This window comes from Gigantopelta aegis, chromosome 4, assembly GCF_016097555.1.
Source record: "Gigantopelta aegis isolate Gae_Host chromosome 4, Gae_host_genome, whole genome shotgun sequence".
Taxonomy (NCBI): domain Eukaryota; kingdom Metazoa; phylum Mollusca; class Gastropoda; order Neomphalida; family Peltospiridae; genus Gigantopelta; species Gigantopelta aegis.
Window position 1 is genome coordinate 68,572,154 of NC_054702.1, and position 25,497 is coordinate 68,597,650.

General features: G+C 33.6%; 1 protein-coding gene across 2 annotated transcripts in view; it reads left to right on the top strand.

Annotated features, from left to right (window-relative positions):
* LOC121372345 (proto-oncogene tyrosine-protein kinase ROS-like) overlaps window positions 1-25,497 on the top strand; it is a 98,132-nt gene that overhangs the window by 6,000 nt on the left and 66,635 nt on the right. For both annotated transcript variants that reach the window (XM_041498647.1, XM_041498648.1), the window contains exon 2: window positions 21,204-21,257. In XM_041498647.1, coding sequence (XP_041354581.1) covers window positions 21,204-21,257 — 54 coding nt within the window. The remainder of the gene's footprint in view (window positions 1-21,203; window positions 21,258-25,497) is intronic.

Here is a 25,497-nt window from a genome sequence, read left to right on the forward strand (position 1 = left end):
AATCCTGTTCAATTCACAGTCTGATTTGTTATGGTGCCAGTGATTTTGATTTTCCAATGCTTTCCCAGTTGAGTTTCATTGGTTATACTGAAAAATATTCAAATGGGTCCACTGTTGGGGATCGATCTTATGACTAATAACACCACAGCTAAATCCTGCATCTGCATGCATATAAATATATATATATATATATATATATATATATATATATATATATATATATATATATATATATATATATATATAAAACAAAGCTAATACAATACAGTGACTCATGCATGGTTGTCTTTACTATAGTAATTATATATCTTGTGTGTTCTTACGCTAATATTTTGGCGCCAAAAGTGTGCAGAGGTTTATTTGCTTGCTCAGGTGTGTAGTTTATGCTGCAGAATTTGGTGCTGCTTGCACTGGTTGCTGCAGAAGTTGATGCTGCATGCACTGGCTGCTGCAGAAGTTGGTGCTACACACACTGGCTGCTGCAGAAGTTGGTGTTGCATGCACTGGCTGCTGCAGAAGTTGGTGCTGAACTAGCTGCACACTGATCAAGTGCATCTAAAACTTGACATTAAAGAAGTAGATCAGTGGTGTTCCAGGCTTGTATAATGGAGACACAAAGTTATCACATTTCCCCAGATGGCGGGTAAAGATTGCCTAGTGACAGGAGCCAGATGTGAACCAAACTGGCTGGGAAAACAGTAGCTCCATCAAGGATCAGCATCATGTATGTTTTGTATACCGTAAAGCTTCAGGTATAGCCAGAGGTTAATTCTGTTAGAGAAGGAAGGAAATGATGTTTTATTTAAGGACACACTCAGCACATTTTAATTATGGTTAAATGGCATCAGATATATGGTTAAGGACCACACACAGATAATGAGAGAGAAAGCCTGCAACCACCATGCAATGGGGTGATTAGCAGCAAGGGATCTTTTATCCCACAGACAGGATAGTACATACCATTGCCTTTGTTACAACAGTTGTGGAGCACTGGCTGGAACGAGAAATAGCACAATAGGATTGATCCTAGATCGGCAATGTATCAGGCAAGCTTTTTACCACCTGTTTAATGCTGTTATAGAACTATATTCTTTTAAAGAAGTTGAATCAAGTCCTATAACGATTTGAATAATCAGAAATATATAGCCATTCATCAAGAAACAAATGTATTCTTTCATATCAGTTGTTATAAAGATTCTTCATGCTAATCAGAAACATTTCAACATTTCAAAGAAAATCCAGCAGTCAATTTAATGCATTTGAAAAGAGTTTTTAATTGGTTTAAAAAAAAAAAAATTTTTAAAAGTAAGTCCATAGTTTTCACTGTTGTTTGCCCTGTTTCATAAGGCAAAGAATAAAATAATTATTCTAAAACCCTTCAATCTATAACAATAAAGAAACAATTACCTAATTTATGACACTCCCAATGCATTTTTAATTCACCAGATTTAGTCAGTATTTGGTGCTTACAATACATTAAGATGGCAAGTGGGTGAGATGTAAAGCAGTGATGTATGGGATGAGAACTATGATTATGGGGATGTTTATACGGGAACTAGCTCAGTATGTAGAGTCCTCACCTCAAATGCTTTGATCGTAAGATCAAACCCACTTTTTTATGATGTTTTGTTTTCCCTGTTCTGACCACTGTGCCAAGACTGGTTTATCAAAACTGCATAGCAAGTTGGAACAGAATATTAAACAAAATGTTCACTGTACATTAAAAAAAGCTATTAAAATGCATATTAAATTTGTTTTTAATTATATTTAAGTTGACACAAATGGCATTACAACTAACAAAATGTGAAAGAAAAATACAACTAAAAAAAAGGATACCCTAAGCGAGTTCCTGTGATTTTAATCGAGTCTTTAATAATACTACACTTACATCATTATAAACACTTGTGTTTAACTTGATGACCTTAAATTATCTTGCAATTATAGAAATTAAATTGAAATTAACCAAATATTTTTAGACCAATACGGTAGACTAGTATAGATGCCATTGTATGTCAAATTGTCTGAAACTGAAGCAGGTTACCACTGCTCAGTGATGTAAACACATTCACAGCACATGCTGACATAGTTGAGAGAAAACATCTTTGGGTATGGTCTTGGGGAGTGTTCTTCAATATATATTCTTGTTAGCTACATACAATGTCATGTATAGCTCTGATAACTCGATGGTTTTTACCAAACAATATATTGTCATATCACAGTGTGTCCTAGCACAGTGTCATACCATAGTGTGTCCTAGCACAGTGTCATACCATAGTGTGTCCTAGCACAGTGTCATACCATAGTGTGTCCTAGCACAGTGTCATACCATAGTGTGTCCTAGCACAGTGTGTACTAGCACAGTGTGTCCTAGCACAGTGTGTCATATCAGTGTGTCATATCAGTGTGTCCTAGCACAGTGTGTCCTAGCACAGTGTGTCCTAGCACAGTGTGTCCTACCACAGTGTCTTACCACAGTGTGTCATACCACAGTGTGTCATACCACAGTGTGTCATACCACAGTGTTTTAAGCCTGACAAGACCACACAGCTTGCTCTGATGTTTTTATTATCCATGCTATTCAAGCTCTGTGTAAGGGTTGTGCCAAACATTGGGGAGGTGGGAACCACCATAATCATTTTATGCCTATTGCGTCTGCTGTAAATGTTTTCTTCATACAAATCCGCTTTAAATACAATTGTATTTTATGAGTGCTGGGCCACGAAAACAAATTGACTTCTGGCTATCTGCCTATCCTATATGATCATTTTCAAACAGCCCATGGTGCATTTAGACATTGTTTCTCAATTTTGCTAATCATTAAGAAGTTAACTCTTCAATAAATACATATCTGGCATAGCACTTGTCTTAAGAGACCACTTTTTATATTAGGACAATATGTTAGGTGGCTGCTATATACGGATTTGAGTAATGTAAGTTAGAATTGTTGTTTCACAGTTAAAAAGTCCATACTTGTACACAAGGATGCTGGCTGGCTGGTTGACATTTATTGCGAGAAATTATCAAAACTGCACATTACAATATTCAACTTTATCAAATGTATAAATTTTTAGAAAATGCATAGTATTGTAGTAAAGAGAAGCATATATCAGGGTTTTATTTCTAAAATTTGACTTCGACACCTATGGCTTTGACTTTGGGAATTTTAGCGTTGTTTTATAAAATTTGGGGAATTTTCAGTTTCATTTAAAAACATCTTAATAAGCTTTGTTAGAATCAAAAAGACTAATCCTATACATATACTTGTATTTATTCAAATTAATATCAAGTCTTATGTATTGTTTTCAAAATATGCCTTTATATCATAATAAAAAATGATACTTATTTACATTGATACTCCAAACTTGAGATTATAAAACAAGTCTTAAGAGAATGGTGCCAATTTTCGGAGTCTAGAAACAGGTAATAAAACCCTGTATATATATTTGTATATAAATCTTAAATATATATGTATATGTTTCTCTTGTAACCATATCCCAGAGTATTCTATAAAGGTCTGTTATAAAATAATTTAGTTATCTTTATAGTAATAAAAAGGAAGTTACCGGCCTCGGTGGCATCGTGGTTAGGCCATCGGTCAACAGGCTGGTAGGTACTGGGTTCAGATCCCAGTCGAGGCATGGGATTTTTAATCCAGATACCGACTCCAAACCCTGAGTGAGTGCTCTGCAAGGCTCAATGGGTAGGTGTAAACCACTTGAACCGACCAGTGATCCATAACTGGTTCAGCAGAGGCCATGGTTTGTGCTATCCTGCCTGTGGGAAGCGCAAATAAAAGATCCCTTGCTGCTAATCGGAAAGAGTAGCCCATGAAGTGGCGACAGCGGGTTTCTTCAAAATCTGTGTGGTCCTTAACCATATGTCTGATGCCATATAACCGTAAATAAAATGTGTTGAGTGTGTCGTTAAATAAACCATTTCTTTAAAAAGGAAGTTCCACAAAAACTGATTTTTATGAGGGTGTTAAATTCCAGCACATGTTGATGTTTTAGGGTTTTTTAAAGTTGGATTTAATTAGGTGCTATATAATACACCTGTGTTTACCACATCATCTGCATTGTAGTAAATTGTATGGTAGCTTCAGTAAATCCATTCAAGGCATTTTAATAATACAGCTTTTGTGAAAAAAGAGAGGAAATTGCTCGGTAGGTAGCAGTTACATGTACATGTAGGTTATATTTCAGGTTATTGTTAGCTTTTTTTAAGGAAGTAGAAAGACCTATTTAAAACAGGAACAATATTTCATTTACTTTTAGTCCAGATACATGTACCAGCTAGCACTGAGGATATTCTCATTTGAAATTAATACCAGTAAATCTGAAGGAGAATCTGTATAATATGATTACAAATATGTACTTTTGTTATTGAAAAAAGCTACATGTATAAACATGTATAAGTTAAAAAAAGGGTGAATCTACAGAGTTTTGGTTATTTTTCGGTGACTATTTATTGTTAATACATTTGGTTTTAATAATATGTTTGCTAATACAGTGTACAGTTGTCACCTCTAATGCTTAGCTAGCTTAATAAAAAAAATGTTTACAGGGCTCGAATTTAAGAATTTGTTACCTTAGGTGCTACTAAACAAAATTTAATGTTTTGCCATGAGGAAAATGCTCTTCTACAGCAATTTGTAGCCTGCCTACAGCAATTTGTAGCCTGCCTACAGCAATTTAAAACTTTTGCAACAAATATAAAAAAACAAAAATTATGCCTTCAACCAAAAAAACTGCTATCGGTGTAAAGCCCCTGACTTTAAGCAATTAATATTGCAAAGTCTGCTGTCATTAAGTTCAGGCACTACACATCTGAAAAGAATTTTTTTAACTTGACATATATTTTAACCCCATTTATTAGAATTTAGAAATCAATGGTATTTTTTTCTTATTTTAAAAAAAAATCACTCGCATCTTCTTCCTCTTTGCAATGTAATAACTTATTAGTTTTTTTGTTCCTTGTTTTACCATTAATTTTTTCTTTTTTACAAACTATAGAGCATACTGATGTTGCTTATCATAAATGCTAGTAATGTTAGATATCCCAGAAATCAAATGCATTGGGGGGGTTTTCTGTTACAATTTGATGTTTACTCCATGTTTTGTTTTGTTGTCTGTGTGTGTTTTCACAAGACAGAATGGTTCTCTGTCTGTCATTCATTCACTTCCTTGTTTTGGCACCCAGTGGCATGTTGTAAAATACCTGTGCTCGGGTCCTCTCGGACAGGAAAACATCTCAATGTGCTAGTTTAATTTTTATTTATTTTATGGCCAGTGTGTTTCTTTCTTTCAATGGGTCATTCTTTGTAATTAAAACACTCTTAACACGAATACCTGTAGAACTTTGGAGTTTAAATATTTTACGACGTTTAAGCATGAAATTGGTGGTAATGGTGTTGAATTTTTAAAGTAAAGTGCCTGGGTTGTTGCGTTTTAAAATTGTTTTACATCACAGTACCTGAGTAAGTTGTATTTTCTCTTCACTATCTAATTGTTATGCAGACAAAGGGTTATTACCCTACTGAAAAATGCAAGATTAAACAAGTATTATAATATTTTAATATAGATGCCTATAATGATAAACATCTCATATATGACTATCAAACCAATTGTTTTTATGACTGAACTACTAGTGTATAATATACCACTCCATAGATTATTTGCAATGTAAAATCTTACGTCAAAATATACAGTATGTGTGTGGCTTCCAAATCCACCTTATGGAACAAAGGCCCAATCAAAAGACATTAATTTTATTATAAAAATCTGACAGTGTTTTATAAAAACATTCTGCAATATTAAATTGCTTCTTGCACACAATATGCACATTAACCAAACACTTAAGACAAATCAACCAGCACATAATACATGTATATACTGACAGAAAAAAGTTCCTGAATATTGCACATGGTGTATATTTATGTTTAAATGTTTAATTATAATGAAGGAAAAATCTACTCATTTTAAAGAAATTATATTTGATCATTCATAAATTGAAATAATTTGCACAATTATCAATGTCAAGATCTTGTAAAATTTCAACCATTTACAAACTTTGTAGTTAGTTTCAGACCAATTTTTTTAGTGCACCAGAACTTTCTTCTGTGAGTGTGTGTGTGTGTTTTATATATATATATATATATATATATATATATATATATATAAACACCAGTTCTTATCCTATGAAACAAGTTAAACTATTTTAATGACAAGATAATGCTTTTTGCTTTTTGTGGGTCATGCCATTCAAGAGAATAATAATCATCATTATTGCTGCCATTCTTGAAAAAGTATCCTGTTCATAATTGTCCTATTGAGTGAATTATTTCCTGTATGTGAAGTGGAACAGCCAGTCTTCTTTGTGTCTGGACTTGACAGACTGTAATGAATGTCAACAATGGGTTTAACAGTAAATAGAAAATTCATGTGCATTCATGTAGCAATACTGTAAATCACATTTCATTAAAAAAAAAGGCTCATCTGTAAGGTTTTAACAAAAGTATTTAATATTAAACAGCATTTGAATACCTTTTCATAATAAATATATGGGGTTTTTTTTTATCATCATCATGTACATTACATACATTTAAGTTACTATAATATTTGTATATTTTAAAGTAACAATTTAGAGTTTTCAATAACTGATTTTTAGATCTTAATATTGTATGATTTACAGTATGTTTATTTGTGTGTATAATTATTAGATAAGTCTGCCAGATTTGTTGCTAACTTATTTTGATTACCGATAGTTCATTTCATATGCAGTGGTTTTCTAATAAAAAAAACTTGTATACTGGTACAATAGCAGTCTCAGGGTTTATTACAATCTTGTGATATTCTTCACGTAACAGAAAGATATTAATGTTATTGCATGTATACATGTACACTACTACTATTATACTACAGTATTGTATTAATTGTATGCCATGAAAGTTGAATATTGTGTGTTCAAACTTCACAAGAGGATTTGGTTTTAATTCTTTAATACATGTATCTCCTTTACTGCAAAAGTGTATAGGGAGTACATTCACTGTGATAATGCTGTCCATGTTTGTGTGTGCAGTCTGTTGTTTGATCTCCATACATTTTAGATCAAACTATTTAATGGATTCACTTACCTTAGGACCATCATCAAATTCCATTTCCGTCACTTGATCAGAGGTCAGTGTCACAAAACATTAGCATTACAAAAATAGAAAAGTGGTTTTTATTTTAATTTACTATTGCATGTTGTCATCTAGGTGATGTGAAAATGTATTACTGGCCATATTAGTGTTTTTAAAGGTTGGGACACCTTGTCCACTATTTAATGGTGCAGTCCATTAAAACCACTGACAGAAATGTACATGCATGTTGGATCAAAGGCAGTTGACAGTACTTATTCGCTGAAACTGAAAACACACAAGTTTATTGCAACTGTAGTTGTCTTTATGTTTTTGATACTAAATGGTTAATGTTTTATTTCATATGCAACCAGATTTTAATTTGGATGTGCAAGTTGTAAACATAATAGTTATAAATATACTGATGGAAAGAAATAAGGGATCGTTTTTCTACTATCAGTAAATAGGGTCATGATTGCGCGTTTTGCATTAACTCCCATACAATTTCAACGCTATTGATTGAGCCTAAACTCACTCCCTGTAATGTAATGCACGTGCAGAATATGTTTCCACGATTTTTCCACAATGTTCTTTCGGGTATATAAATTATTGTTGTATGGAGATTACAGGTTAGAAAAGGTTTTGAAATGGTACGACAATACATGACTTTAGCTCAAAAATGGACTGCTGTGGGTATGGTTAGGTCAGGAAAATCACTTAGACAGGTTGCAACTGCTCTTGGGAAGTCAATTAGCGTGATATCAAGGTTATGAAACCTGTACCGACAAACTGGCAACGTGAAAATGCGACCTGGTCGAGGAAACGTAAAGTCACCACCCTTCGACAGGACCGTCAGATTCGCCACGATTGCTTTACGGGACAGATTTAAGCCATCGTCTAAAATAAATGTTGAATTCAGGGCTATATGTCGGCTAAGAATCAGTGACCGAACAGTACGCAATCGACTGAAAGAAGCCAGGTTAAAAAGTCGACGACCAGTTATTGGAATCAAGATGACAGTCCAACACAAACGATTGAGGTTACAGTGGGTGCATCAATATGGGGTACGACAACTACGTCATTGGCGTTGTACAATGTTTAGTGATGAGTGTCGCTTCAATCTTGACTATGCTGATGGAAGATTGCGTGTTTGGCGCCGTCTTAATGAGCGATACACTGCATGCACCATTAAAGAACATGACAGATACGGGGGTGGTTCTGTAATGGTGTTGGGCGGGATAATCTACGACAACAGGACAGATCTGATACGGCTTGATGGAAGAGTCACTGGTATTCGATACAGGGATGACATTTTGCAACCAGTAGTGATACCATTTTCACGCAGGGTTGGACGCAACTTTGAGTTCCAGCATGATAATGCACGCCCTCACATAGCCCGTGTTTCGGTGGACTGCTTAAGAAATGCCAATATCCAAACTTTACCCTGGCCAGCAAAAAGTCCAGACCTGAATCCAATAGAACATTTGTGGGTTGTTTTGGGTCGTCGTGTTCGTGAACGCCCCATTGCGCCCCAAAACGTGGATCAACTGTTCTTGGCTCTCCGAGACGAGTGGCACAACATTCCAAGAGCTACCATCCATACTCTCATTCAAAGTATGCCCCGACATTGTGCTGAAGTTGCGCAGGTGTATGGGGGACACAACCGTTATTAATATTCAATAAAACAACTTAAAGTTCAGGTTTTCTTGTGTCATTTCTACTGTATAGTGAATTCAAATTATATAACATAACCATCCGATCCCTTATTTCTTTCCATCAGTATATATTGTAAGCACATTCAGCCATAAGTTTGTGGTCAGAAAACTGAAACAATATTTAGAAGAAGAAAAAAAATCTTTCAAAATAAGAAAATGCTTTGCTAATAATGTTCACTTTTTCCAGACATCCATAACTTGGAAATCCTTGTCAGTCATCAACCAACAATAATGTTTGCTATAACTTGGACTTGATTCACTTTTGATTTTAGCCACAATTTCGTCTTTATTTCTCCTCTTCCTTTTTTCAACTTAATTAAAAATAATTCCTACTGATTGACATACTTAATAGGGTTATAGAATATCACAATTAGCCTCTCTTTTTTAATAAGAGTAAGTTTACCAACATTATGATTGCTGACTGGGTCAAACACTTTCAAAAGCAATATCAATAATTGGCTTCAACCATTTTTGGAGTAATCTTTCAAGCTGATTGGGAGCAGTGTTGTGGTAATGGCAGTTGATTGAATGTTCCGACAGACCCATTGTCCAGTAGGAGTCAATAATCAGGAGGGGCCAGTCAGTGTGGGGCCAGTCTTTTCTCGAATTCCTGCAGAAGTTAATTCAGAAAAGTAACCATGTGATTAACTCTTTATGTTCTGACCTTACACGTTCTTGCCTTCTCAGAGGTTTTGTATTTGAATCGGTTCAAGGCATCTGACATGAATGAAGTTTATAATGTGTATATGTATTTAGATGTCTAAAATTGAGATTATTATTTAGATTTTATGATTAACATATAGATTGATATTTTGACCTATGTTCAAGAAATATTTCTATTGTGTTCATTTATTTCTTCTTCAAATCCATATAAAATACATGTTAAAAAAATGAAGGGAAAATATTTATCAATTTATCAAAATCAATTTTATTTTATTTAATGGTTTGAAATACATTTTTAAGTGTATAAGTGTCTTGACTTCTTAAATACATACCTTTAAATCAAAATTTAAAAAAATAATGAATATATTTTGTTTATGTTAAAAAAATTAAAGAAAAATATTGACAAATATCTTTTTATCATAAATTAGTTTTATTTTATTTCATGGTTTGAAATTTATTTTTAATTGTAAAAGTGTCTCGCCATTTTAAATACATACTCAGCCCTCTACATTAACTTTTCCATGTATGAGCCGAATGGCACCTATATCCATTTTTAATATAGATAATATGCAATGTTTCAGTCACCAATGGAAAAAAATGGTCACAAAACAGTTCTAATGTAGAGGACTGTGTACTTTTAAATCAGAATTTTAAAAAAGAATGAATATGTTTGTGTTGCATTGTACAATTTTGAGGAGAGTCCAGGAGCCTTAGGCTCACAAAAATCATATAGCACTCTCTAGCTTGGCTCGTAAAAATTATTTGTAAAAATTACATTGATTCTTCGAAATGACACAGTCAACATATATCTCAAAATTCTGGGGAACCAGTCTTGGTTTCATGCAAAACATTTAATGAGTCTTCTGTTCTACTGGAGACATGGTAGGACTCACTGGGTTGGTGGCGGGCTCTATAGATTTGCATACAGGGAGTCCTTATGACACTTAAATTTTTTAAACCAAAATCGCACACTGTGTTGAGAGAGATTACCTCCTGTTAGAATAAGCTGTCATTGTTCAGCATGTGCTGTGGAGCATTGGACAGGACTAAAGTAAAACATGACATGGACAGTTGGCTGTGAGACAGCTCCAGCTTGATAGAGCAGCTGACAGTGAACGTCAGCCCCTCACAGCTTGTGATCTTTCACAATTTTAAACAACCACAGAGTCATTTTCAAGAAATATGCCTGGCAGTTGGCTTACAGAAGGAATTTCTGTGATATATATGATGCGTTTTGCATGAATAGCCATTTAGAAAAAAATAATTATAAATTTTTAAACATAATTAATATTTTAAACACGTATATAAATGTGCTTGCAGATAAAATAGATTTAGCACTCAATAAACTGGTACAAGTTTTTATTACATTTAAAAAAAATAATTTGGTTTTATTGCTGAGATGTGTGTTAACACTTGTACAACTTTAACCATCTACAATTGGTTTTAAAAATCAGACAAGTGGTTATGTATCAACTCCAGACATGGTGATTTTTTTTTGTATCTAACTACTGAATTTAGACTTGGTGAAAAGTACATCAGATTTGAATTTTAAATCTCACCACCTAATCATGTCTCACCGAAGTGCTGATGATTGTTAGATATAAACTGAACATGTTACCCAAATGTTAATAACACTTGTGTGGTACGGTATATAATGTTGACTGAATTGTGGGGCATAGAGGAACTTCTGATGTACATATCTGTGATGAATGATGGACAGCAAATTTTCTGGAACCTTGAGTTGGTTTATTTAGTTGCTCTTTGCCCTATTTCGAGCTTCTACTGTGTAGCTGATCTACAGAGATCTTTTCAGTGACATTTACTCAGGAAATGGGATCAGGAACTCCATTATTCAATTCAAATTCACATTCTCTGTTCACTTTAAAGTTGTGTGTGCTCTTAAATGAACTTTGATGAAGCAGTGTGTTCTGCTGGCTGAATGCCCTTTGAATCTGGTTCGCAAGAATAACTTGATTCTTAAACTACTGTACATAAAATCAATGCATTTCAGCAAGATGATGTTCACACTTCACAACGAAGTTACAATGTAGCCATGATACAATGTGTATTGTGTGGTATACATTTTAGTTCCTAAAGCAACTTGCAAGCAACATTATTAATTATGTATATGCATGACTTTCTTGATTTTGCATATGCACATCTTTACATGCATATTTTAGTTGTAGTGTGTAGCAGGGCAAAATGGGGTATTTTCCCCTACCCCTGATCTTAACTAGACCGGGCAGACAAATAAATTAATAAAAATTATTTTATGTGGTTTTTCAGTTTCAAAGATTATACGTTAGAATTCCAATAGTCAATGATTAAGAAATCATGCAATGTGCTGTAGTGGTGTCATTAAACAAAGCAGTGAGCCTATTTGTCTATTTCCCATTCCAGCCAGTGCACGATGACTCAGCGACTGGTATATCAAAGGTCATAGCATGTGCTATCCTGTCTGTGGGATGTTGCATATAGCAGATTCCTTGCTACTAATTGAAAAAATGACTTTATATGTAAAAATTACTGAATGTTTGAAATCCAATAACCAATTATTAATAAATCAATGTGTTTTAGTGGTGTCATTAAACAAAGAAGATTTGAACTTTAACATTTGTTCTGTATTATAAAAATATGATTAAAATTTTATTAATAAAACTTCTTCAAGTTTAAATCTATATAAAATAATGATATGAGAGATTTTCTGCCCAACATCAGACTGGTGCTCTAGGAGTGACACTCTTGTTGAGACCAGAGCTAAAATGTTCTGTGCCCTCTGCTCTGATCAAGGCTTGGAGGCGGGATTTAGCTGCCTTAGTTGAGTGCTCGATTGAGGTGCTTGCGTCGCAGGATCGAACCACCTTTGTGGATCCATTCAACTGATTGGGGGACTTAGCCCAGTGGTAAAACGTTTGCTTGATGCGCTGTCGGTCTAGAATCAATCCCCGTTGGTGGACCCATTGGGCTATTTCTCGTACCAGCCAGTGCTCCACAACTGGCGTAACAAAGGCTGTGGTATGTACTATCCTATCTGTGGAATGGTGCATATAAAAGATCCCTTGCTGCTAATCAAAAAGAGTAGCCCATGAAGTGAAAACAGCGGGTTTCCTCTCCTCTCAATATCGGTGTGGTTCTTAACCATATGTCTGACACCATATAGCCATAAATAAAATTGGTTGAGCGCATCATAAAATAAAAAAATAAAATTTCCTTCCTTCAACTGATTGGGTTTTTTCTTGTTCCATCCAATGCACGAAAAGTGGGGAAAGTGCATATCAAAGATCCCATGCTGCATTAAGAAAAGTGTAGCGGGTTTCCTCTTTTGACTACAAGTCAGAATTGCCAAATGTTTGACGTCCAATAGCCAATGATTAATTAATCAACGCGTTCCAGTGGTGTCGTTAAACAAAACAAACTTCTAAACAAGGCTTAATCTGGCTATGCATGCCCTCTACATTATAAAATAAACTGTAGTATATACATACATATTTATTTACTTAATAAGTTAATACAAAAACACAAATGACTGGTGGTAACTGTTGTCAAACACTAAAATGTTTACAGTTTACATGTTAAAACAGCTAAGTTTTTATTGTTATGTGTATCAGTAAACATTATGTGATTCTTGCTGTAGAGTAGTTATTCTTGCAAATCAGTAAGCATTATGTGATTTTAGACAGTGTTAAATTAGTCAAAACGTGTATGTAAGTAAATAACCATAGCATGGAGATTGTACTGATTTTAAGTACCTGTAATTGCCTACATGTGTATTTTCCATCCAGAATTGAGATAATGTGACTGGTATTGACAGTGTAATCGCTGGAGGTTAATGATAACATGATTATTATTGTACAGTTATTCCCCCAACACTCCTGGGTCATCATTTGTAATCACCAAGACTCGTACATTAGTGTGAAATGCTAAATGATTACCTGTAGCTTATCATTGGTTATCTTGAAATTTCTCCAGCTGCCAGCTTGAAGCAAGATACTTCACTAACATCTGCATGGACTGTTGCAGCTTTCTAATTATATGACTGTGATACTGTTACTGTGTTAGAATAGTGGATTTGTGTGTATATTTATATTAACACATCTAGTGTTATAAATGACAAAATGAAGGTGATGTTTATTTTTAATAAGCTGTGATTACAAAATAAATGTAAACATGCATCTATCTTTTGGGTAAAGTGCATGCCTGATGCCTGGTTGGTGTGGCATTTATCCCCGTCTGTGGACCAGTTGGGCAATTAATTTTTATTTTTATTTTTATTTTTTATTTTTTTTATACCACTGCTCCTTTCTTTTCTCTCCTTTGAATTCCGTCTCATTTCTTCCCGATCTGGCAACTCCTGTGTTTCAACTTCCTTTGCTATCCACCTCCATATCCCAGTCCTTGTCCCTCCAACCATGACAGGTGCTTGTCTCTTGTGTGCCACACACCTGCCATTCCCCATCAGCTTTTAGTTGTAGGCTTAGTCTGACCACTTCAGGGAATGTTAAGTAGTTACTTCTGGCATTGTTAACCAGTTTGGCCATTTCTTGTTCCAGACAGTGCACCACGACTGGTACATCAAAGGTTGTGGTATGTGCTATCCTGTCTGTGGGTTAGTGCATACAAAAGATCGCTTGCTACAAATGGAAAAAATGTAGTGGGTTTTCTGTCTTAAGACTATGTATAAGAATTACCAAATGTTTGACATCCAATAGCTGATGATTAATAAATCAGTGTGCTCTAGTGGTGTCATCAAACAAAACAAACTAACTTTTTAACATCCATCTTCTTTGCAATTTAGATGTAAAAATTGTAATTTTAATATACACATGGAGTGACAGTGTTCCATTAGACGGCAGTGTATGCAGCTATTTTTGATGGCTATTGTCACTGCTGCTGTCTTTTTATGCTTAAATTTATGCATCTCACTATGCTTAGTAGATAGATCCACCTATTTTTCTCAAACAGCCTCCTACTTCTGAAGATAACAAACATCCTGATATATAGCATTAGCAGTATAAATTAATGAGATTTATCAAAATTCAAGAAAATGTGTTGTTTTATGAATAATTATGCCATTCGCTGCAATTTTTATGTCGCATATTAGAGTGCATCAGGTCTAGTGTCTTGGAGGCATGTCTCATAATTACCATATGAATGTGATCTAAATAGCTGATGATTAACATGACCTATGCTGGAGTGTTAAACACGCATTTCTTTCTTTTCTAAGTATGTGTAGTGGTAGGGCCTATGGCCTTTCTTTATAGCCACAAGATGGCAACAAAAATGCATTACGTTCAAATAAGTTTTGTTTTGCTCCTTCCTCCGTTATAATTACGGAAGAGAATGGCTATCAAGTGGGTGTTGACCTACCACTTTTGCGGCCAAACGTATAGTTAGTGAGCGACTATTTTCGTGAACTTGGTGGGAGTTGCTTTACGGGAAGGGTATAATTAGCATGTACTGTTTTTGTACATGCTATTTTTTGTTTCTCTCTCCCCCCCCCCCCCCCCCCCCCCCCCCCCCCCCCCCCCCCGATATTCTATTTGTTGCAAGTGTATAGGACACAATTAGCATGTGTTTATTGTTATACCCACTGTTTTGGTTTTCTACATTATATCTCTTTATCCTTGGGCTATGACATTTTGTATCCAAGTTAAATGCTATTTTGTGGTAATGTTAAGTAAAAAAAAAGTTATTGAAAGAAATGGAAATAGTTTTTTTGAATTTAGAATGTGTTATTTCCTTATGAAAATTTTTGTATTTCAAATATTTAATATTTCAGGGTTTTTTCAAACCACCTCCTATTAGCTATTGTGATCTATTTATAACAGAAATACACAAACTGAGACCAGAAACAAACCCTAAACAAGCGTTAGGATTGCAAAATAAATTATTAAAATCAGAAATTAACTACATTGTACACATAATGTTTGTTAATAATTGTTAATATATCTATATTAATTGTGGCAAAGTAATAAAAGTCTGTACTACTCTGTCTGTAGTAGTGAATGAATGTTTAATTCTGCTTATATATTATTCTAAATAGGAGGGTTGAACTATTTTAATGGATGAAAATAAGTATGCATTCCTCAAAGGAGGATGGGACATTGCCCAGTGGTAAAGTGCTCACTTGATGCATGGTCGGTCTGAGATTAATCCCTGTCAGAGTGCCCATTGGGCTATTTCTCACTCCAGCCAGTGCACCACGACTGGTACATCAAAGGCTGTGGTATGTGCTATCTTGTCTATGGGATAGTGCATATAAAAGAATCCCTTGCTACTAATGGAAAAATGTAGCCGGTTTCCTTTCTAAGACTATATGTCAAAATTACCAAATGTTTGACATCCAATAGCTGATGGTTAATAAATCAATGTGCTCTAGTGGTGACGTTAAACAAAACAAACTTTCTCAAAGGATTTCTCCACTCCTGATTTATAAATAAATTGGGGTAGGGACTGGTGAATAAAGAATTTAAATATAAAATATTACAAATATAATTACTAAAAAAAAAAAAATCTACAACAAAACAAAACAAAACAAAACAAAACAAAACAAAACAAATAAACAAACAATAACAACACACAAACATAGACACACAAATAAATTGGTTAATTTTAAAGAAATTTCAGTTGGCAAATTGGCAAATGGCAGAGTATGCAAGTCCTGGATTCGTTTTGACTGGGTCATTGATTTTAATCTGGTATACATTAACTACTGGGTAGTTTCTCCTTGACATCACTTAACTTTTCATGATGTCTTCAGCCAACACTTGTTGTTGGACTGTCCATGATTGATGATTTTCCAGTTAATATACATTGTGGGCTTTCTAGAATAACATGTTCCCATCTTTGAAATATTCTTTCATACTGTATTTTTGACATTTGGAATCAGATGTGTTTGCTTAATGATGTTATGGTCTTGTTAAACTGGGGTGGGGTGAACATTTTTGTTTGTTGTTTTGTTGCTGGGGGGGGGGGGGGGGGGGGGAACTATTGGATAGATTGTATTAGGCAATCCTTTATATAAAAGATTTAGTTTAGTAAAACCTATTTTTCCATAGAAGGTGCACAAATAAGCATTTGATTGTTTTTATTATTTCTTTTCCTATACAGGTATGAAATAGATACACTGGTGGCACTTAAGTCTGCGCACCTAAGCATTTGTGTTATATTTTTAAGTTAAAATCTTTCTTTAAAAATATTTGTTTCACTGCCACAGTACAATGGAACAATAAACGTGTTACAACTGAAAGTTATTTTAATTTTAATGTTTTTAAACTCAAGTAATGAGCGCATTTTCAGTGGGACCCCCCTGCATTTAACTAAAAAAATGAGTTGTAAATTTTTTATGAGTTGGTTGGATTACTTACCAAAATGTGTCTCATGAGAAAATGTTATGCTTTGGTATATATTTAGGTCTCGATTAGAAGACATAGATAAAACTTTTATGTAAATGTAAAATTTTAATACTATGTTTTTGATATTACATGTTATGGTATTTCAGTTTTAAGAAACAAATGCCTGTAGTGCGCACCATGCATACCATGTTTTTATGGTTAACATTGTTAGCAGATGTTGCAGACCACTTTGGTATATTAAATTTCAACAAGTTTTCATTATGGTAACTAAACCTGACTGAAATGTGTAAGGAACATGATCAGAAACAAAATTAACGGACAGTTTTAACTGATGAGAGAACATCTATTTGCTGGCCAAACACATTTATTGGGATTTCTGTGTGCATGGTCACGACGCTGTATTAACTTTTCCTAACAGAAGGCAAAGACTTTAGATGTCGATCAATGATCTGACATCCAGAAATCACGTAGCATGTCTTTTGAGGAGACATCATTCAAATGTCCGATTTTGGGGTCAAAAATATATATTTAAATAAAAAAAAGAGCATTAATATTATATGTGCTATATAATATATAACATTTGTTAATTAGGCATCATATATACTTAACAACGAAAGTTTAGCAAATATCTTTTATGACATCTAAATTTGCCATGGTTGAATAAACTTAAAAGAAAACCAGGTCCTCCTGTTGTGTTAAGGCAAAGGTTGATGAGTTTATGTTGTTTGTAAATGGTAAACATTTCAGATGTGAATACTAATTAATAAAAGTAGGTTAATTTATAAATGTTATGCCATTTCTTTTAACATTAGCTAAACTTTTGTTGTTGAGTATATAGTTTTCACAGCCATAAAACCATAGAAAATGTACAGCACATAAACTACAAACAATTATATTTTTCCATTCATGTTTTTTTTAATAGAAAGTACAAAGATCCAATAAACCATTAAACATGATTCAGGCATATTATTATCATTTTTATTTCTCAAACATACATGCAAACAGACTGCCTATTCATGCATGCATGTAATCTCCACTTTACATAAAAATCATGACAACTATAAAGCAATACTTTTGAAACATGCAATATAAATAGAAATTCCTGACTGCAACCATTGTAACATTTACTGCTAAAAGGGTTTTTTTTCTAACAATGTAAATACATATTTGTTTTCTAAGAATATATCAATGTCTTTATATCTATTGTTTTTCTGACTGTCTTGATGTCTATCGAAGCTAAAACTGGATTGAGTAAATAATATGTAATTTTAATCATTAAAAAGGATCTTTTGGCTAGAAACATGTCATAGTGTCCATTAATATAAATCACTGCTACTGTATAAGTATGTATACAGTCTTGTCGTGTATTGAGCAGCCATCTAAGGGAGTACCAAAATGAGGCATTTTTAAGAGAGATGGCTGCTTGTTACATGTCAATTTATAAATAAAAAGGAGTGTCATCTAGCTCAGAGGGTAGAAAAACTTGCAGGAGACTCAATGGGTTATTTTTCTGTCCCATTGACTGGTATGTGTATATCAGTATCAAAGCCCATGGTATGAGGTATTGAGGGTGTGTCGAAGTGTATGTAAAGCATCTTTTACTGCGGATGGAAATCCCCTTGCATTATTTTCTGGTCCAGTGCTGTCAGTACTCCCTTGTATTGGTGTTATTTAAGAATGTGAGCCCCTCCTTTTCCCCTCCCCATTCTCCTCCTGGCCCACATCAGAACAGCTTGTGCTAAAACAGCTTTCCTTGAATGTGCATATTAAATTAATTGACTTTGACCATAATGATGGAAAATGATAATAATAATAATAATAATAGATTTGGTTTTTTAACTATTTTTTATTTCCGATCAGTGATCCATAGAACATATTTAAACATCACATACAAAACTAATTACATAGTATACAGTAGGGGTTTTATCTGAATATTACATGTTCAATGTTTGATGACCCAATAGCTGATACGTGGTGTTTTGAAACAAATTTTAACTATACTGATGGAGAGAAATGAGAGATCACACAAATACTATCAGCAAGAAAAGACTGAGACTAAAACTTTCAGTCCTTGTTGTCAGAGGTTCACCGTATTACTAGCAGTCATTTCAACATGACTGACATTCAGTCACTCATTACAACTCTGTAGCCCAGTGGTAAGACGCTCGCTCGATGTGGGATCGATCCCCGTTGGTGGGCCCATTGGGCTATTTCTCATTCCAGCCAGTGCACCACAACTGGTATATCAAAGGATGTGGTATGTACTACCCTGTCTGTGGGATGGTGCATATAAAAGATCCCTTGCTGCTAGTCGAAAAGAGTAGCCCATGAAGTGTGGCAGCAGGTTTCCTCTCTGAATATCTGTGTGGTCCTTAATCATATGTCTGACACCATATAATCATAAATAAAAATATGTTGAGTATATCATTAAATAAGACATTACTACGTTAGTAGTGAATTAAATTTCGTCTGCAATACCATGTGTTCTTTTATTTATTTCCATCAGTATACTAGTAATAGTAGTATATTAGATGATTTGTGTGTCTATGCTAAGGTAGTATATTATTAGACATTGTTGCTGGAACATGCATGACTGCAAAGCAACCTGTTAACTAAGTTAATTAGATCTGAACACCTAAGGTGTACCAGTATTTGAAGTATATAGTTCATGTTACATATATATAATACCGGGGTACTCAAATAACTAGACCACTGCCTTTGTGAATCATAGCTTAATGGGTATAATTATTGTAAACTTGTAACAGAATATACTGGTTCATTAAATATTGGTGTCTGTGGCATCATGTTACTTTACCTCTGACATGTTTTGGTCAATAAATCTGTGACAGATGTGGATGTGTTTACATTGCCATACAGAAGTGATCTGTTGACAAGTCACCCTTCTAGCTTGTTATAGACATGCTGAAACCATGCAACTGCATGCACAGCTCTCCACTATTGATTGTCGTGCACTTTCTCCGCAGTTAATGCACCACGAGTGGAGAAACAATACATTACCAGAGACAAAAGTATTTTCCTCCCTATTACATTGTAATTACCTGTGTAACACAATTACTATAGAACTGCTTGTATCTATAAAGCAGGCCGCAAAAGAAAGTGTGTCCAAGAAATAGTAACAAAATTACTTTAGAACCACATGTATCAAGTTACAAATGTGTAAAAGAAATAGTAACAGAATTACTATAGAACCACATGTATTTATTAACCAGGCTGCAAAAGTAAGTTACAAATGTGTACAAGAAATAGTAACAGAATTACTTTAGAACCACATGTATTTATAATGCAAGCTGCAAAAATAAGTTACAAATGTGTACAAGAAATAGTAACAGAATTACTATAGAACCACATGTATCAATTAAAAAAAAAAACAGGCTGCAAAAGTAAGCTACAAGTTCATGCAAGAACTTGTAACAGAATTATTATGGAACCACATGTATTTATAAAGCATATGTTACAAATGTGTATAAGAAATTGTAACAAAATTACTATAGAACCACATGTATAGATTTAGAAAAACAGGTTGCAAAAGTAAGCTACAAGTTCATGCAAGAAATTGTAACAGAAATACTATAGAACCACATGTATTTATAAAGCAGATTGCAAAATTAACTTACAAGTGCATACTAAGTACATACTAGAAAGAATAACAGAATCACTATAGAACTATACAGTATTTATAAAGCAGACAGTGAAAGTGAGTTACAAGTGCAGACAAGAAACACAGCAGTCATTGGAAGAATGTCATCTATATCTGACATAGTATAAAAATAAAAAAGGCCTAAAGGGTGTTCCAAGAATGATTACATGTGGGAAGGGGTAAGAGGTACCCAAATTATTATGACTCAGTCCTACTGGGTCAGTTGTAATGATGGTACCATTTGCCCTGAAGGGTTATTTTTTTTAAATAAACGAATAGTGTATTTAATGGTATACATTTTTTTTATTTGTCTTATAAAAGACATATATGTAATATAATTGTTTTTCTCAATGAAACACTAAAATCTCAGTAAATCTAGCACTTCACCAAACAGTGCTTTACTTGGTCAAAACAACATTTGATTTAAACAAACCTAAATGTGAAAAAAAACTGAGGGCAGTGATGAATTGATTCCTTAATTTAGATTATGGGAAGACATTTAAGATATTACTATAGTGATACCATACAAATTACTTATTCACATGCTAAGGAAAGCTAAAAATTATTCTCCTTCAAATAGTCTCAGGGTAGTGATGGGGAGTGAGAGTGATAGCTCAACTTAAATGGCGAGATCTGATTTAAATCGGTTTCACTATTCTGTGCATATATGTTAAATTATTTTTACTTTTTTTCAGATCCAGTCAGTTGGGGAGAGCTTGTTCTGTGATGAAGATTGCTGGGTGCTTCAGGTTTGTGTATATTTCTTTCAATTAAATAAAAAAAGAAACAATTTACTTCTACAAAGCAGGCACATGTGCAGTGTTGGTTTAAGGATCAGCGGGACATCCTTCCCAGGATATATATTTTGCAACCCCCTTGGGGAGAGGGGAAAAATTACCTGGGGAAAATAAATGTACACATAACCATAGGCCCCCCCTGATGCATGGGGGGGGGGGGGCATAGCATGTGCTACATGTGCTGCTAGGATAAACTGGCTCTGCACATGTGCAGAGGAAGGATTGGTGGTCGAAAAAAAAACCCCACCCTTCCCCCTGCTTCAAGAAAATTTTCTTTTTAAAAATTTATTTTCCAGGAGAGCATGACCTGACCCCCTTTAATAATTTGTTTCCTACAGCGAAGAACCCTCAGCACAATTTCTGCATGTGCGTCTCCAAAGCCTTTTTAATTCTCCCACATTTAATCCTTTTAAATGAACACAAATGTAGGATGACCTCCAAAGTGTTGTTATTCATGATCTATTTAGTATACAAATATAGTTGCCATGGTGGTTGGTGGTGGGGTTTTTTTTGTTTTGTTTTTTTAAAATTATTTTACATGCTTTTAACCAAATGAATAATAAGTGAAATCAAACTACAGTTTTCTTTTTTGCCCTTTTTCAGCGATAACTCCAAGTTTGATCTATGTTTTAAAACTTTTATGTTTGATGAGTTTGTAATAGGATGTTAAGATTGTATTTACTACACAAAAGCACATTAATTATGCTTTTATGGAGATTAATATTTATGTTTTATGACAGTAATTGGCAATCCATTTTTTTTAAAAACATTTTACAGTTAATTACATTTTTATTTCAAAGACTTTTCATCTAAACGCTTACAAACAAGTACTGTATGTATGCAGAAATAATTAATCAAGAATACTCTTTGAGCTGAAATATATGGTTATGAATCCTGTCTTGTAAAGATTGAACTGATTATGTCATTTTTAAAAGTAACTGCAGTCTTACCACAGTTTAATAATGATACTTAATGAATGGTAAAATTTAATTTATGAAATAATGATATTGCAGCGAACCTTTTGTTCAGTATCGCGTCGCGAAACGCGATGCAGTTTCCGGCTATCGCTACACAATATTAAAACATATCGCTAAATGTCACGATGCATATTTTTGACAGTATTAAATTTTGAAGATCGTCCTTAACCCCCAAATATTCCACTGATAACATGTAAATCTATCACTGTAATAAACTATTTATCTAGGTGTAGATTTCCAAGTTTCATCAGATATTTTCTTTTTTGCAACCCTCCGATTAGGAGCACAGCTTTTACGTGGTAAAATGGCTGTTCAGATATCCACCCACCGATAGACACCATAACATTATGACGTTTAGCTCTTAGGTTACGAATATTTTTCAACAATTTGCAAATAATTACGTGAATCTTTGACAAGAATAATTTTTAAAACAAGGTGAAATTAGTTAGCACATCGTATAGCGCATATAGTTTTGAAATGACCCCTTAATCGACCGTCTATTCCCAATAATTTTGACGTCACGCAGCAAACGTAGTTCGAGCAAGGTTGTTTTAAAAAACAATGGCGACAAAAAAGAGAACTCGGTGGACACTGTTGCATCGAAGAGACCAAACATTGCTTGCGAGTCATCCTCCAACACTGAGTTTACTGAATGACTCTAAATTTAATTCTGTTCTTTGGGGTTCTGAACTAGAAATGTCACTAAAAGTTGATATAAAGGTTGCAAAAACTATTTTGTTCATATTTAATGAACCATACTAATGTTACAGAAATCGCTAATCAAAATAAGTGATTGCTAATCAATTTTAAAATTGATTCGCGACTGTCGCTAATCAAATTTTTTAAAACAAAATGTTCCCTGTATTGATAGGATTATTACAGCAAACTTTTAAAGATTATAATATATAAATTTATTTAATTGTTCTTCTTCTTACCTATGCAGTGTTTTAGTAAACAGAAATATAGGGCCATAAGATAAGAATTACTTCTTTTTTTTTAAATTGCCTGGAACAAAATATTATTAATTACTAAATCCATGTAGCTATAGCCCTTTGAGTTAGTAAATATTCAAAAGATTGTTGCTTTTCAGTTAATTTAATTTTCTATCATAATATTGAAATATACAGAGAAATCGGACATCAAGCATATACACTAAGGTAGATAAGAACACCAACCATATAAACATATTTTTTGACAATGTTCATTTGATATTGCTTGTTAAAATTTAAGCTTGTAACGTTATTTTGCACATGTAATATAACACTATGACTGCATAAAGAATAAAATCTTAGGTCAATGTGAAAAATGGGAAAGCACTGAAAAAACCTTTGATTCAATAGCTAGCCCTTGACATACCGGTAGTTATTATTTTCAGATAATGGTACATATATATGTATTCTGTTCAAGGTACTGTATTGATTAAAGGTTTATTTGTTGATTTGTTGTAAATGATTTCTTTTAAAAGTGACATGCATTTTAGTTGAATTGCATGTAAAGTGTCTGTCTACCAATCGTAGTCTGCTTTTGCCATATTGAGTGATAATTACAATATGCCCCGGGCTCCTAGAGTTAATGCATCATTTTGATCTGTCCATTAGTAACATAAGAAAATAACACATGATCGAACCTAAGGCTATACTGTTTTATTTTTCTGGGTGCCTGGCTTGCTTCATATTTATCTGATATAAATGTGAAATAGTTTTGCATTTGTTGGGCCTTCTAGGCAGGTTCTCGAGGATGTTGCCAATTTATATTGTAGAAGAATGCTTTTTGATCATCACATCAAAGGGTTTTTTAACGGTTATGCCTTGTGTGATAAAGATCATATGTACGTTTTTTAGTCTTTTCTGGAAATTTAAATGCTTTGTATTGAAAAATAATGTGTATATATATATATATATATATATATATATATATATATATATATATATACATTTTGTTTTAAGTATATATTCATTCAAAAATTAAGATCTGGAAAAATTTCAGTTCAAGATTGAAAAATATATACATGTATGTCTGTTGTTGAATATTTTACATTTGCTAATAATATTACAAGTTTAAGATTCTGTTACTTTCGTCAATTTGAAATACATTAATCAATAGTTGAAATAAAGGTTTATGATTATTATATCCACAAACAGTTAATGTTCAATTATCATAACATTTGGTGAAATATTTATGAAAATAAATTAAAATAACTACAGAATACAATGAAAATTTGGAAGTAGAATGTAAAAAAAACCTGGTACTATCACAGCTGTATATATTCTGGGTTTTTTAACCTAGTCTTGGAAATGGCAATCATACAGATGGTGCAGGAGGGATGTAACATCCTGTTACGGATCTCCTAGGAGTGGCAGTCCTCTTAAGGATGAATGAATTAATGAATGTTTAACGACACCCCAGCATGAAAAATATATCGGCTATTGGGTGTCAAACTATGGTAAATGCAAACAGTAAGTTTCTTAAGGATGAACACCTGACAGTAGATCATGCAAGCAGTCAGGACTTGGCCTAAAACATCCTTTCGACTGCCTTATGCAGAGTTACGATTTTGATTACAGAATAAAAAAAATTCATTCAGATTTGGATATAATGAAACTACTGTAAAACTAGCCTCATTTAGCCAGCCACCATGCAGTATTAAAAGGCTCTGTATTTACTATTATTCCTAATCATATAAAAGTAGTAGAAATTGATCAACACCAGGAAGCCATTAATTTTAAAAGACTATACCTTGCTGTTATTCCCAATCATATGAAAATAGTACAGATCTTTTGACCATTATTAAGCAGCCAGCTGTTTTAAGAAGCCATTTCAATACTCACTTGAGTGGCTGCTTGGATAACTACTATATATTGTAATTTCTCCTTAGATCAGTATATATATTGAAATGATATGACACTGTTCAGATACATTTATAGATATTTTCGGTCAGTGACCTGAAGTAAATTTGTTTACTTCATTCTACATTTAAAAAAAATTCATGTTCATACTTTTTTTAACACAATTATTCATTTCCATGCAATATGTACAAATAACGTTTGTGTCATAGTAAACATAAACTATATATTTTTTAATTTGAATTTAAAACCTAGCCTTGATTAACAATAAAATCTAGCATCTTGAAAAGAATGAAATGAATGAATTTGTAATAAAACCCCATGACAAAAAAAAAGATGTTATTGCCAATAATATTGGGTATCAAACAAAAA